Source organism: Cottoperca gobio, chromosome 13 (assembly GCF_900634415.1).
Source record: "Cottoperca gobio chromosome 13, fCotGob3.1, whole genome shotgun sequence".
In the NCBI taxonomy this organism is placed as follows: Eukaryota; Metazoa; Chordata; class Actinopteri; order Perciformes; family Bovichtidae; genus Cottoperca; species Cottoperca gobio.
In genome coordinates, this window is record NC_041367.1 from 18,995,368 (window position 1) to 19,007,500 (window position 12,133).

General features: G+C 41.0%; 3 protein-coding genes across 5 annotated transcripts; 2 read left to right on the forward strand and 1 right to left on the reverse strand.

Annotated features, from left to right (window-relative positions):
- Positions 1–473: 473 nt before the first annotated feature.
- Positions 474–3,687, forward strand: LOC115017589 (uncharacterized). Of its 2 annotated transcripts, none has more exons than XM_029446183.1 (4): positions 474–597; positions 1,314–1,908; positions 2,088–3,134; positions 3,294–3,687. In XM_029446183.1, the coding sequence occupies exons 2-4, from the start codon at positions 1,334–1,336 to the stop codon at positions 3,436–3,438; spliced, it is 1,767 nt and encodes a 588-aa protein (XP_029302043.1). In that variant the 5' UTR covers positions 474–597; positions 1,314–1,333; the 3' UTR covers positions 3,439–3,687. The 2 variants fall into 2 exon arrangements, with proteins under 2 accessions (XP_029302043.1, XP_029302044.1); XM_029446184.1 differs by having other exon boundaries at positions 2,216–3,134.
- Positions 3,505–8,079, reverse strand: psmd8 (proteasome 26S subunit, non-ATPase 8). Of its 2 annotated transcripts, XM_029446186.1 has the most exons (8): positions 7,938–8,079; positions 7,601–7,712; positions 6,565–6,637; positions 6,338–6,440; positions 6,072–6,237; positions 5,307–5,407; positions 4,806–4,917; positions 3,505–4,313 (listed from the first exon to the last, which is right to left on the reverse strand). In XM_029446186.1, the coding sequence occupies exons 2-8, from the start codon at positions 7,703–7,705 to the stop codon at positions 4,176–4,178; spliced, it is 798 nt and encodes a 265-aa protein (XP_029302046.1). In that variant the 5' UTR covers positions 7,706–7,712; positions 7,938–8,079; the 3' UTR covers positions 3,505–4,175. The 2 variants fall into 2 exon arrangements, with proteins under 2 accessions (XP_029302046.1, XP_029302045.1); XM_029446185.1 differs by lacking the exon at positions 7,938–8,079 and having other exon boundaries at positions 7,601–7,792.
- nup88 (nucleoporin 88) lies at positions 7,757–10,390 on the forward strand. The gene has a single exon (XM_029446181.1). The coding sequence runs from the start codon at positions 7,813–7,815 to the stop codon at positions 9,970–9,972; it is 2,160 nt and encodes a 719-aa protein (XP_029302041.1). The 5' UTR covers positions 7,757–7,812; the 3' UTR covers positions 9,973–10,390.
- Positions 10,391–12,133: the final 1,743 nt, after the last annotated feature.

The window sequence follows — 12,133 nt, forward strand, 5'->3', positions numbered from 1 at the left end:
TATTCACAATTTTTAGTAATGTAATGCATGTAATGTAATACTTTTTGGATAACAGTAAGGCACGTCAACTTTACCTGTCGGCTATAACACATTTTTATGTGAGCATGGACATAACATGGTTGGGAAGGGGGGGCTGCATCTTTTGCACTCTGTGTTATTTGTATTTACCCTCTTACCTCCAATTTCCCATCAGAAACAGTGCACACATCAGAATCAACATGGCAGCTTTATTACATTTCCTGTTACCCAGAAACCAAACGTTTTGCTTCAACAAACCCTAATTTAGAAATATACACCACAATATTAACCAAATAAGGTCTCAAAACTAGATTGTGACACTGCCCTACAATATAATGTAATGTGGGGCACACTTAAGTTAATGAAGTAGACATAAAACCAAGCAGTAAACCTGTGAGGCGTTTGCGGTCTCTGGGGCAGTTGCTTACGTTGCCCGGATGTAACTAATTGAACTTCCTAATTTAGCAACGGCTTGTAGAACGTTTTGGTAGAGCTGACGACCGTTACTGCACAAACATGTTGACAACGTGTTTGTTAATCTGATAAACGTCCCTGCAGACCGGCTGACCCACCACTAAGGTTAGTTTGCCTAAATAACGTAACTTATATAACTAGATAATCACAATATCTGCCTGTTCTCAAGTTAAGTGTGCTAATTAGGCAACGTTAAATTAATGTAAATGTTGGTTAACTTCAGCAAATGGTTAGAACTCACCTACCTAAATTAGTCTACGTTAGCTAACGTTACTTTAGAAATGCATGTTTCTGTAACCCGTATTATCTCTGGCTTTAGCATCTAACAAAAACTAAAAAAGTTGTTTTTAAAGCGAGTAACAGAACACTATTACTATTTAATGTTAATGTTAGCATTTAAGCAGTGAAATGAAAAGGAAACGCTGAAGTCTAACGTTCGTTAGACACGTTTATACACACTAACCGTTGATAGCAGTGCAGCACGTCCTGCTGACTGGGACTATGCCTTTACTCATTTCCTAGAACAGTTGGACGCTGTAGTTTTTAGAAACCATTACTCAAACAGGAGTAAATAGTGCATTTGTGACGTTTCCTCAAAAATCAACTACAGTGGCTGTGGTTTGTGGTAATAAAGGAACATGTCAGCCAGTGCAATGCTGTGGCTGATTTGTTTTTTTAAACCATTAATAACAGCTCTGTGGCAGAGGTGTGTCAGGCTTTGGACAGACCAAATATGTCAGTAGGATCAGTTCATTGGTGTGTTGGGTCTTTTTCGTGGGATTTGTTGACAATAAAAATAAAATCACACATATATTTTGCAGGAACGTGGAATAAAAAAAGGATGGGTATTTTAAAGTCAAAAAAGATGAAACTAAAGGAAAAGCATCCATACAATAAGGACATAAAAAATGGGACCTTAAAAAAAGAAGCTTCTAAAAAGGAGACCAATTTACCTGGAAACCTCAATAACACTGCCAACACTATTCAAGGACAAGGCCATACACAACTTTTCAGTCATCAAATGGAATCCAGCCATGGTAATGAAGCAATGCTCACAAGGATGCACCAAGTTCCTGCTGTTGATGCCCCTCAAAACAAGGCTGTGAACATTTCACAGGATGCTGACCCAGTCAAATATATCCCATATCTTGCCTCAGATGTAAGAGTGACTCAACAACACACATCTCCAACAAAACCTAAGGATAATAAAACCAGTTCTCCCAAACGGATAGATGCCCTCTTACTGCAATTTCAGCAACAACAAAACAGACAGGTGATGTTTGGCCCTATTCAACATAAGGAATATAGACATTTCCTACCGTCACAGCAGAATCCTGCAGCAAAGGAAACCACAGAAGTTTCACTACAAACAGCATCTGCCTCAGTCCAAGACGCCTCACCTCAGGTAAAATTCAGGTGAGTTGACTTTTTACTATGCATAATTAAATGTTATACAGTAAGCATTAAAAGCTAATGTTATATATTAAACAATATAACGTAATTCAGTGTTGTCCTCAACCTTGTTAAGACCCATATGCACTGCAAGTCTCTATATAATTGGTAACATATGAACTTGTGTCTGCCAACTTCACCAGCTTTGGGAGTAAAGAACAACAAGATACGATTTTTCAATTTCTTGCCTCTAAAAGGCAAGCACCTGTGCGTCGTATATGCAAGACAGAAACAGATTTTGTTTTCTCTAATGTGAACAAATCAAACACAGACTTGACCTGGCTTGCAACAGAAAAGGCTCACAATATTGCAGAGCAAATCACAACCACAAAACTGGGTGTTGCTGAAGTCCATGCCACCATGCCTGCAGAGCCACCCGGCAATTCAAGACAAATGTCAAGTCAGCCAAAAACTCAGGTCAGCAATAAGGAAAATGCACTGAACAGTGTCACCAATGTAACGGTGGACCATCAATATTGCTTCAGTGCCAAATCCAAAAGCAGCTGTACTGACACTGCCAAAATTAGGCAAACGCAGAAACTAGCAAAGAAAATAAAGGCTCAGTCAGGAGCTTACAGAAAGCGCTCCCAGCAAACAGCTGGACAAACTGTCAAGACTGTGCAAGAGACTTCACAGCAGCAAGGCTGCACTGCCATGGAAGAAAACACCACCAAGAAACACAATAAGCCACACCAAATATTGCAACCCAACAAAGCTGACAATGACACCAATGAGAACACTGGCATACACCAAGTCAAGGTGAATGCACCAGCATTACAGGTCCCAGTAGTTGAAGAGATACCTACAGTTGTCCCAAATAATCCTGTCACTCATAACCCAACTGCAGGCCCAGACACAAGCACCAGAGTCCAGCATGAACCTAAGGGACCTACTGCTGTTAAGTCAAAGAAAAAGCACAAACTCAAAGAAGTATATCAAAACCAACCTAAGAATACAGGAAGTGTCACAGCGAAAGAAGAGATTAATGGGAATATGGAAGAAGAGATAAATGGGAAGAATAATCAGGTTGAAAAAGAAAAACATGAGCCAGCAATCACCTCTGTAGTAGCTCCTGATTTGGTTTGTGCTGAAGGTCGCTGGCATCCGTTTACAGTGAATCCGTCCTGTTCCCACAAAGTGCACTGTCGACATAACCCGGGGATGGGCTTGCCACAAAACGTCCAAAAGTGGTGAGCTACATGTTACACTTAAAGCCAGTTTACAGTTTTAGTCGATGTTAAAGTAAAATCTGATTAACTGCATTTTGTATGTTTTACAAGATCTTAAACCAAGAAAATAAGCTCAACCTCTTGTGTTTTGTATCATTTCTTTGCCCACCACCTCCACAGGTTTTATGAATGCCCAAACTACCTGTGTGAGCCCGCTTGGATCATAACAGCAAGACTTGCAGCCTGCATAGCACTGAGACTGACGGAGGAGGAAGGAGAAAGATTCTCATCAATGACAGAAGACATTCAAAATACTTTACGTTAATAACCTGAATTTTGTAGATGGATTAGTTGAAGTATAAAAAAAACTTAAACACAGTCACTCAAAAAGTTTATTTTCTGAATTGTTTATTGCAGACAAAGATTTGCATTGTAATATCAACTGGATTACAAACCATCTAGGGAGGAAGAGGCTTTACCATTTAGAAAACACTCAATGGAAATTCTGTCAGTTGCTAGGATACAAGGCAAGGGCAATACATTTCCGTGAGCTTTACTAAAGGAGAAAATTAACTTTGTATACAAAAAAAGAGTTTGCTTGAATTGCAGGGGGAGAAAAGATGATAGTTTTGTGTGACACTGACGGACAAAGTCACAGGGTGGTGTTTGTAATGACTTTTCTAGTATTTGTAAAAGAGCTGAGGCCCAAGGGTCACCAGTTGTGAATAAGATCTTAAAAAGGTCAGTTTTAATGTTGTACAGATGGCATCTTGGATACAATAATTAACCGTAGCATTACACCTGTGAGACTTTCAGTTGTGTTCCCCATCCTTTAAAATGAAAGCAAACTTCCAGACAGGAAGAACTGCAGATAAGTCGAATACGGGAAAAATAAATGTTTTATTTCTTTAGGTAGACAGGGCAACAAATCAACCACTCTGGAAATCAATGAAGTCATATCACTCAGGGAAACTGCATTTGGGCTGACTGGATGTTCACTGGATCAGCGGCATGTGTTTCTGAGTGTGTTTGTACATGTCTGAGTGTGTTCCTGGGGGCGGATTACACAATCATTTCCAGCTGTCGTGCATATTCGATGACCTGTTGTGCCAGCTCTGTAGAGGGGATGGTCACCTCTTCTGTCCGCTGCTGCTGACTGGTGAAAGAGTAATAGCCATCTGGGCTCAAACTCCATCCCCTCTGAAATGAGATGGAACAATCAGTTGTGACTGTTTTGCAATTTGATTTGTTCTAGGCAAGAATCAGAATCCTTAAATTACAAGAAAAACCTGTTTAAGAACAGCTGAAAGTTAAACCATCAAGTTATCTGTAGTTTCAGTCAATGCTGCTTTTTCCAGCTTACATTAATTGTTTAAAGACTTTCGATTTATTTAAATACTACTTATTGGATCAAATAATAGATGCTGTCCTGCATTAGGCTTGACCTCATTTTAGAACCATAACAGGCTTTTGCTATTGTAACAATTAAATCACATTTGTAAAATGACATGCGTTTTCAGGATCTGCCAGAGCAAGGTAAATACCAACTGTATAAAACTCCAATAAGTCATCTACAACTGAGAATATTGGTGGACACGATCTTATGTTTTCTTCTCGTAATCTCTGTATACTACTTAGAATTTGAATTTAAATTCTAATTTAAATTGGCTTCCCAAACTAAATTATACATACCTTCTTGGCATACTCTGTCATCTTTTTTGGGGAACTGAAGAAAAGCACACGGGTGGCTTCATTGAACTGGATCTGCTCGTAAGCTTTCTGTATGCAGCCTGCGATCTCATCACTGCAAATAAAAAAGGTCAGTTTTAGTTGAACATATCTTTGTCATTTTATCACCTGGTCTTTTTTGAGCCCTGCTGACGGTACAATAAAGATTAAGCTTAATAAAATAAACAATTAAAGAGATATTCTTCCTCAAATGAAACTAACTATGCTGAAGGTGTCTAAATAAATGTTTTTATTAAACTGTCAACCAATGATGACATGGCAGTATTTTTCACAGCCATTGTATTTTTTCAGCAACATTTTTAAACCACAAGATCATTGGGACCAAAACATACAAACTTATTTCACAGCCAAAATAAACAGAATTGGTTATAAAGTGCACGTAAAGGACTGAATCAATTAAACTATTTTAGAAATGATAGGCATGGTTACCATATGGATGCTTACCGAATAGTGTCGAGCAGAATATCTATAAAAAAGGTGTAGCTCTCAGCAGGGATGTTGCCTTTGGCAAGAAATACCTTGTTGTAGCTTCCTTCCATCAAGTACTGAAAAAGTCAAGAGAGGATATAAAACATTACAGTGGTAATATCATCAAGTTATTATTGACACATGGTTCTGATTATATGTAAAAAGAGAATTCCACTGAGTCCTGCATTACTTTTATAATGTGTGTCAATTAATTAGTCATTTGTGCTTTTGAATTCATAATTTGCGAGTACAACATATCACAGATAGTAGATCCATATATCTCACGGCAAAATCAAACTGTATTAAATCTTGGTGACCACAAACCATCATCTATCACCTGATTTTCACCATTTATTTTACATTACAGAGGTGCGTCTGCACATCGCAGTCAAACCTGGTCAGCCAAAGATAAACATGGTGTACTGAAACTATATTGTATTTCTTACTACAACTTACTGACAATGTTGAGGAGATAATGATTACCGGTAATAGAGTGAGAATGATAATTTGAGGGAATTAATTCAGTCATTTGAGGGCACCACTACACCAAAACCTGCCAATAAACCTCTGGGTGCTCCTCCCTAATTGACTAAACAAACCCACAACCATTAATGTAAAGTATAGATTTGAGGGTAAAAATTACTAATTGGACACACAAATATAAAAATGTTACCCTTGATAGCGGGTCAAAGCAGAACAACAATGCAATATCAAATTCTGTCTAGGGGTACATTGCAGCACCTGCTCTAGGGACACTGGGTGTCTGATGTATACGTTGGTCTGAATATCTCGTGCACTCAGTCTCTCAAGTTCTGTGTGAAACTCAGACACGCGGTTCTGTGAAAGCAGGAAGAGCAGGTTCAGTCCAAGTAACTGGTGCATGTAGGCAGCTTCCGGCAGTTCCTCCCTTAATGACAAAGGTAAATAAAGACAAATGTTAGAAAACCCCAGTGAGTACTATGTAGCAAAAACCCACTACCCATTAAAAAATTAAAACGTGGCATTACTTGTAATCAAAGTAGTAACATTTTAGCTGGGCCATGTATCTCTCGAAGGATGGGATGTCCTTCTTGAGGATACTCCACAAGGCTCCAATTTCAAGGACATCACCTGAAACACAGACACAAACATGTCTTGATTAGGGAGATCTTATGAATAACTGAATTACTACTATACCAATCTCTAATCCATGATCAATATCAATGTTGTCTGTTGATCTGTAACATATACTCACGAGCTAAAATGAGCTGCTGCTTAGTGAGCGCGGACCCAGTGGTAGGTAAGAAGTTCAGCTCCAGTAATGAAACCTGTAAAAAGAAGTTTGGTGTCATTTAGTACTAAATGTCAAATGTAATGTGTCACTTGTATTATCCTTTTGTTGTTTCTGGTAATCTAAAGTGAGGACACTAATCTCTCATCAGCTGTGAAATGTAACTACATACATTTACTCAAGTTGTGTACTTAGTATCATTTTGAGTTGCTACCTTCTACTCCACTACAATTTGGAGGCTAATATTGTACTTTTTACTTCACTACCACTCAACAGATTCAGTTTCGAGTAACATTACGGATTCAGGTTATTCATTTCTCAAATGGGCCATTCTTCATAATGAGTACCTTTACTTTTGGTTAATAAAGTATATTTTGATGCTAATATTGGTGTACTTTTACTCTTACTTGTAATAGAGTATTTTTACACTGTAGTATTACTATTTTTACCAAAATAAAATATCTGGATATTTATTTCACATCAGCCCTTCCTAAAACGTGATGTCAGCTAAATAAAACATCTTAAACAATATAATTTCAACAGAGGAGTTGCAACGTAATAATCAACAAGAAAAACGCTAACGTTAGAAAAACAACAAAGCGGAATGTCGTCTCAAATATATTTCGTTCAAAAGTTGATTTCAGCTGTCAGTTCTAGGTTAAAACTAGTTGGACAATGACTTAGCCAACAATACGTTCACGTTAGCAACACAGACTGTTTCCTGCCTTTCGTAACAGAAAACACATTTAATTGGCTAATTAGCCAAACACTAACATGTAGTTAACACATATAAACTCAATGTTATCGTCCCAAAAGGAATATCATTGTAGGAGGTCTGGAGTTTAGCGAATAGAAAACTCAACACACAACATTAGCATAGCTAGCCTAAATTAGCCATCTTAGCTACATTTGCTAACAGCACGACCGCTTCCTAACGAGCAGTGTTCCGGATTCGACACATACACACTTAAAAACCAGACAAATACATGTGAGACCCTACCTTAAGTTTGCTCAGAAGTTCTCCACATTTACTCAGGCTTGGGTTTTTCTTGTTCCACTCTGTTTTGAGTGTCTCATACAGCCCAGCAGTTTCTTTCAACGCCATGGTGATTCTGCAAAATGTACGACACCGGCCACCGTAATACGTTAAAAGACTGTCGTAAACTCTTGTTGCCATGGACTTTTTTTCCGTGAGACAGACGGCAGTTCACAATGGCGGCATTCGGCACAGAGCGGTGGTTGAATGACTTACCAAACCATACTCTTTTCCAAAAAATACGAGAGAAGTTGGATTTGGAACCTAGCTCAAATGAAAAAGGGATCGCTAAAAACCTCACCTTTTGTTTGGGTGGGGACTTGTTCGTCTGGGACGACACAGACCGCGTGTTTTACACGACCAACTTGCGACAGCTAAACACGGATGAGAGTCGCAGTAGCGGGAACTATCAGACCTTGCTCTGCATCAACCCTCCTCTCTTCGACCTGTGCCAGGTGTTGGTAAGTCCAACTCAGCACCACGTCGCGCTTGTTGGGCAGCGGGGCGTCTCGGTGCTGGAGCTTCCTCAGCGGTGGGGCAAGAGGTCCGAGTTTGAGGGCGGACGGAGCGAAATCAACTGCAAGACCATCCCGGTGGCTGAGCGCTTCTTCACCAGCTCGCCATCGGTGAGTCTGCGACAGGCCGCTTGGTACCCCAGCGAAACCGACGAGCCCCACCTGGTGCTGCTCACATCCGACAACGCCATCAGGTTTTATGGCTTGAAGTCGCCACAGACGCCGGCCAAAGTCCTGTCAGTGTCACAGTCGGAAGATGACAGTAGCAGCCATCGTCCGGTCCGCTCCTATGCTGCATCTCTCGGAGAGATAGCAGTGGCGTTTGACTTCGGGCCGATTTCGTCGCCACTTCGGCAGCTGTCTGGAAAGGGCTCCAAAGACCAGCTGGTCTACCCTCTGTACATCCTCTACGAAAATGGGGAGACCTATGTGAGCTACACGAGCCATGCAAATGGAGTGTGTCTAACTAAGCCCTCTGGACCCCTCCCCATGTATCCCGCAGCAGAAGATAACTATGGCTATGATGCTTGTGCCATTCTCTGCCTGCCAAGTGTGCCAAGTATCCTGGTTATCGCCACAGAAACGGGCACGCTGTACCACTGTGTGGTGCTGGACTCTGAAGAAGAGGAAGAGACGGGGGCAGTGGAGAAGTGGATCCGAGGCACAGAGGCAGTGCCAGCTCTCTATGTGTTTGAGTGTGTTGAGCTGGAGCTTACCCTCAAAGTCGCCACAGCAGAGGATGAAGAGCCTCAAGAGTTTGATTTCACCTGCCCAATCAGACTGCACAGAGACCCCCTGTGCCAGCACAGGTATCACTGCACCCACGAAGCAGGAGTGCACAGTGTGGGACTGATCTGGGTCAACAAGCTGCAGAAGTTCCTCCAGTCAGGTGAGGAGGATAAGAACAATCTCCAGGAGCTGGCTGCTGAGAAGCGCTGTATTGTAGAGCACATTCTTTGTACCAGACCACTCCTAACTAGTCAGTCGGCTCCGGTTCGTGGCTTTTTGATTGTGTCTGACCTCTCCTTGGGCGCCACCATGATCTGCATCACCAGCACCTACGAGTGCATCCTGTTGCCCCTGCTGAGCTCCATTCGTCCTCCCTCCCCTCCCCTGCTCTGTTCACATCCAGGTCCAGGCTCTGGTAGCTCCCCTCTGCGTGGGCTGGCCGACGATTCTTTTGAGCAACACATCCGCAACATCCTGGCACGTAGCTCCACCAACCCTCTCGTACTTAAGGCTGGGGACAAGGACACTTCACCTCCACCTCCCGAGTGTCTGCAGCTCCTCAGCAGAGCCACACAGGTCTTCCGTGAAGAGTACATTCTCAAGCAGGACATGGCCCGTGAAGAGCTGCAGAGAAGGGTAAAACTCCTGACAAGCCAGAAGAACAAGCAGCTGGAAGAGTTGACTCTGTGCAGGGAGGAGAGGAAGAGTTTGAGAGAGGCAGCAGAGAGGTTGGCTGATAAGTACGAAGATGCAAAGTATCGGCAGGAAACCATTATGAACGGGGTTAAAAAAGTGCTGGGCAGCCTGCAAAGCCAACTACCGATACTGTCAAACAGTGAAAAGGATATGAAGAAGGAGCTGAAGACCATCAGCGATCAACTGAAACACCTGGACAACTGCATCAAACAGGTGAACATGAAGATGGACTACCAGAAGACACAAGTGGATAAAGATGTGCCTGCAGACAGGACAACTGTCTCACTCAACGTCCACCAGAAGAAGGTTGTTCAGGATGTCCTCAGAGAACAGGGACAGCAAATCGGTGACATGATGAAACAGATCAAAGACATCAAAAGCCATTTCAGTTTCTAAGCGCTTCAGAAAACAGGAAATAATGTAGTGAAAATAATGAACATGCTTGTTCGTCTACATAATATAAAATGTACCTGTGTGATGAGAAGCTGGGATGAGTGCTTTCATCATGACTTAATGAGCCATGTGTGGAATGGGTATTTGAATCGAAAGATATTTTATATACGCTGATATAACTTAACCTTTGATACTACATGTTGTGTGTTCCTTAACAGGGATATGATGGATTTGCCTTCATGTCTTGAATAACATTTAGCATATTTCTTACGTCAGTGTTTCTAAATGTTAAGATATGAGTCAGTTATTTAGTCAGGGCAAAATATGCCATGTATAGGCAAGAAAAATGGGAAATATCTTGAACTTTTCAACATGGTTTGCTAACTTTGTGAATTAATAATAAAATCAAAGTTCTCTGTAACTGTCTTTACTCATTTGTGACACATTATATCAGCCATTCACTATTTTACAAGTGAATTCAAAACATGATTTTAAAAAGCGGTAAAACAATAGGTTCCGATTTTCCTTCTTCCCTAATACACTACTTCCGTGTCCATATGTAAATTAAAAATTGTTGGTTGCACGTTCACTTTGTAATGAAAAGATCCCTTCCATAATGCAACTCCAAAAAAGATGGCGGGTCAAAATCCAGGCCAGCTGCGAATTATAAATGCATTCTTAAATTCAGCTGAAGCATCTTTTTAGTTTCGGTTTAACTGTTTTGCACAAAAGAAGTACTTTGGATTTTGACCCACATCATGTATCACTTCAGGGCCAGTATGGATGGGAGGAACAATCAAAGCCACCAGTAGTGCATACGTGCAGACTAGGAGAACATTTTTGAACATATCCTTAAATGCAGGGGTTCCCAACCTGGGGGTCGTGAGGCCTTCTTGATTCTAAGGCGCGTGAAACCTTATTTTTTTTTAAATATACAGTTGGCCTATGTCTCTGGATTTCATTCATTTATGTGAAGAAAAGTAAATGAGATTGTTATTATTAAAGTTTGGATTGCTAATTATTAATGAAGACCTGAACACAAGCTGCTGTATTCACAGAGCCTTCCCTCTGCTAAACGTCCTGCATTAGAAAAATACGCAGTTACATTTTTTTAAACAAAAGACAAACATAGTGAGAAGAAACCACTGAATTTATATAAAGTATGTATGATTGATACAATGAAAATAATACAGACAGAGAATTGGATTAAAAATTACGGAAAAACTAATCCCTGATATTCACAGGAAATAATCTGCTCAAAATTGCTTGTTTTACACAAACTTCCTGCAGTTACTGCGTTAACTATTTTTTTTTACTTGTACAGTTTATCAGTTGTTCTGCAACAACAGTGGTTCTGCTGTGCTATGCTTTGAATATAATCTGATATATTCAGAAAATATGTAATTTAACGTTTGTCAGGGGTCTTCAGTTTACCCAATGGTAGAAAAGGGGTCCTTTAAGGAAGAAGGTTGTGAACCTGCTTTACTGCACCCAGCTGCACGCCTCCAGCCTGCCCTCTACAGTTCAACACTGTTGTGTACAGTTCCAGCTGTTAGGAATCCTGTATCCACCAGATGTCACCCGTCTCCAGAAATGGTGACCTCAGTTTTTTGTTTTTTTTCCATAGTAGGTTTGCTGCTGAGGAATTCCCCACGTAAACACAGTGACGTACACGGAGACCCCGGTTTCGTTGAGTAAGCTTCATTGTTGGGGACTCCTGATGTTTGAGGGGGTCCTCTGCTGCGGCCAGCTGCAAGTCTCACCTCATCGCTGTGGTAGCTTGATTTTAGTAAACATGTTTGAGATGGTTTATGACTCAGCACAGCCTAATTATCTAACAGGCGGGCATTGTTCAAACTGCTATGGGGATTTTCTTATTCTACTCTTTAAAATGGCATTGGTATACTTGAAAATACACAAGAAGCCAGCACAAGTTAATTTCTAGTGAAGAAACTGTTCACAAGAACATCTCAGTTGAATGTTGTCACCTTATACTGCCTCACCTGCCTCTCTCACACCCCTAAACACACAGGAGAGGGTGGGGTGTGCTGCAGGTCTAGCTTAGGAATTCTCCAAATAGGGGGATGTTGTTAAAGTCTTTCATAAAGGTACAGTGTCTAGATTCTGTGTATGCGCCTAAGGAAACTTAGCAGACCCTAGGAAA

Excerpts from the sequence above, each read along its gene's own strand:
- LOC115017589 (XM_029446183.1), top strand. The coding sequence starts at position 1,334 with ATGGGTATTTTAAAGTCAAAAAAGATGAAACTAAAGGAAAAGCATCCA. Across the intron at positions 1,909-2,087 it reads TCACCTCAGGTAAAATTCAG|CTTTGGGAGTAAAGAACAAC; the intron begins GTGAGTTGACTT and ends CAACTTCACCAG. Across the intron at positions 3,135-3,293 it reads CCACAAAACGTCCAAAAGTG|GTTTTATGAATGCCCAAACT; the intron begins GTGAGCTACATG and ends CCACCTCCACAG.
- psmd8 (XM_029446185.1), bottom strand. The coding sequence starts at position 7,777 with ATGGCAACAAGAGTTTACGACAGTCTTTTAACGTATTACGGTGGCCGG. Across the intron at positions 6,638-7,600 it reads AACTTCTGAGCAAACTTAAG|GTTTCATTACTGGAGCTGAA; the intron begins GTAGGGTCTCAC and ends TTCTTTTTACAG. Across the intron at positions 4,314-4,805 it reads TGACAGAGTATGCCAAGAAG|AGGGGATGGAGTTTGAGCCC; the intron begins GTATGTATAATT and ends ATCTCATTTCAG.
- nup88 (XM_029446181.1), top strand. The coding sequence starts at position 7,813 with ATGGCGGCATTCGGCACAGAGCGGTGGTTGAATGACTTACCAAACCAT.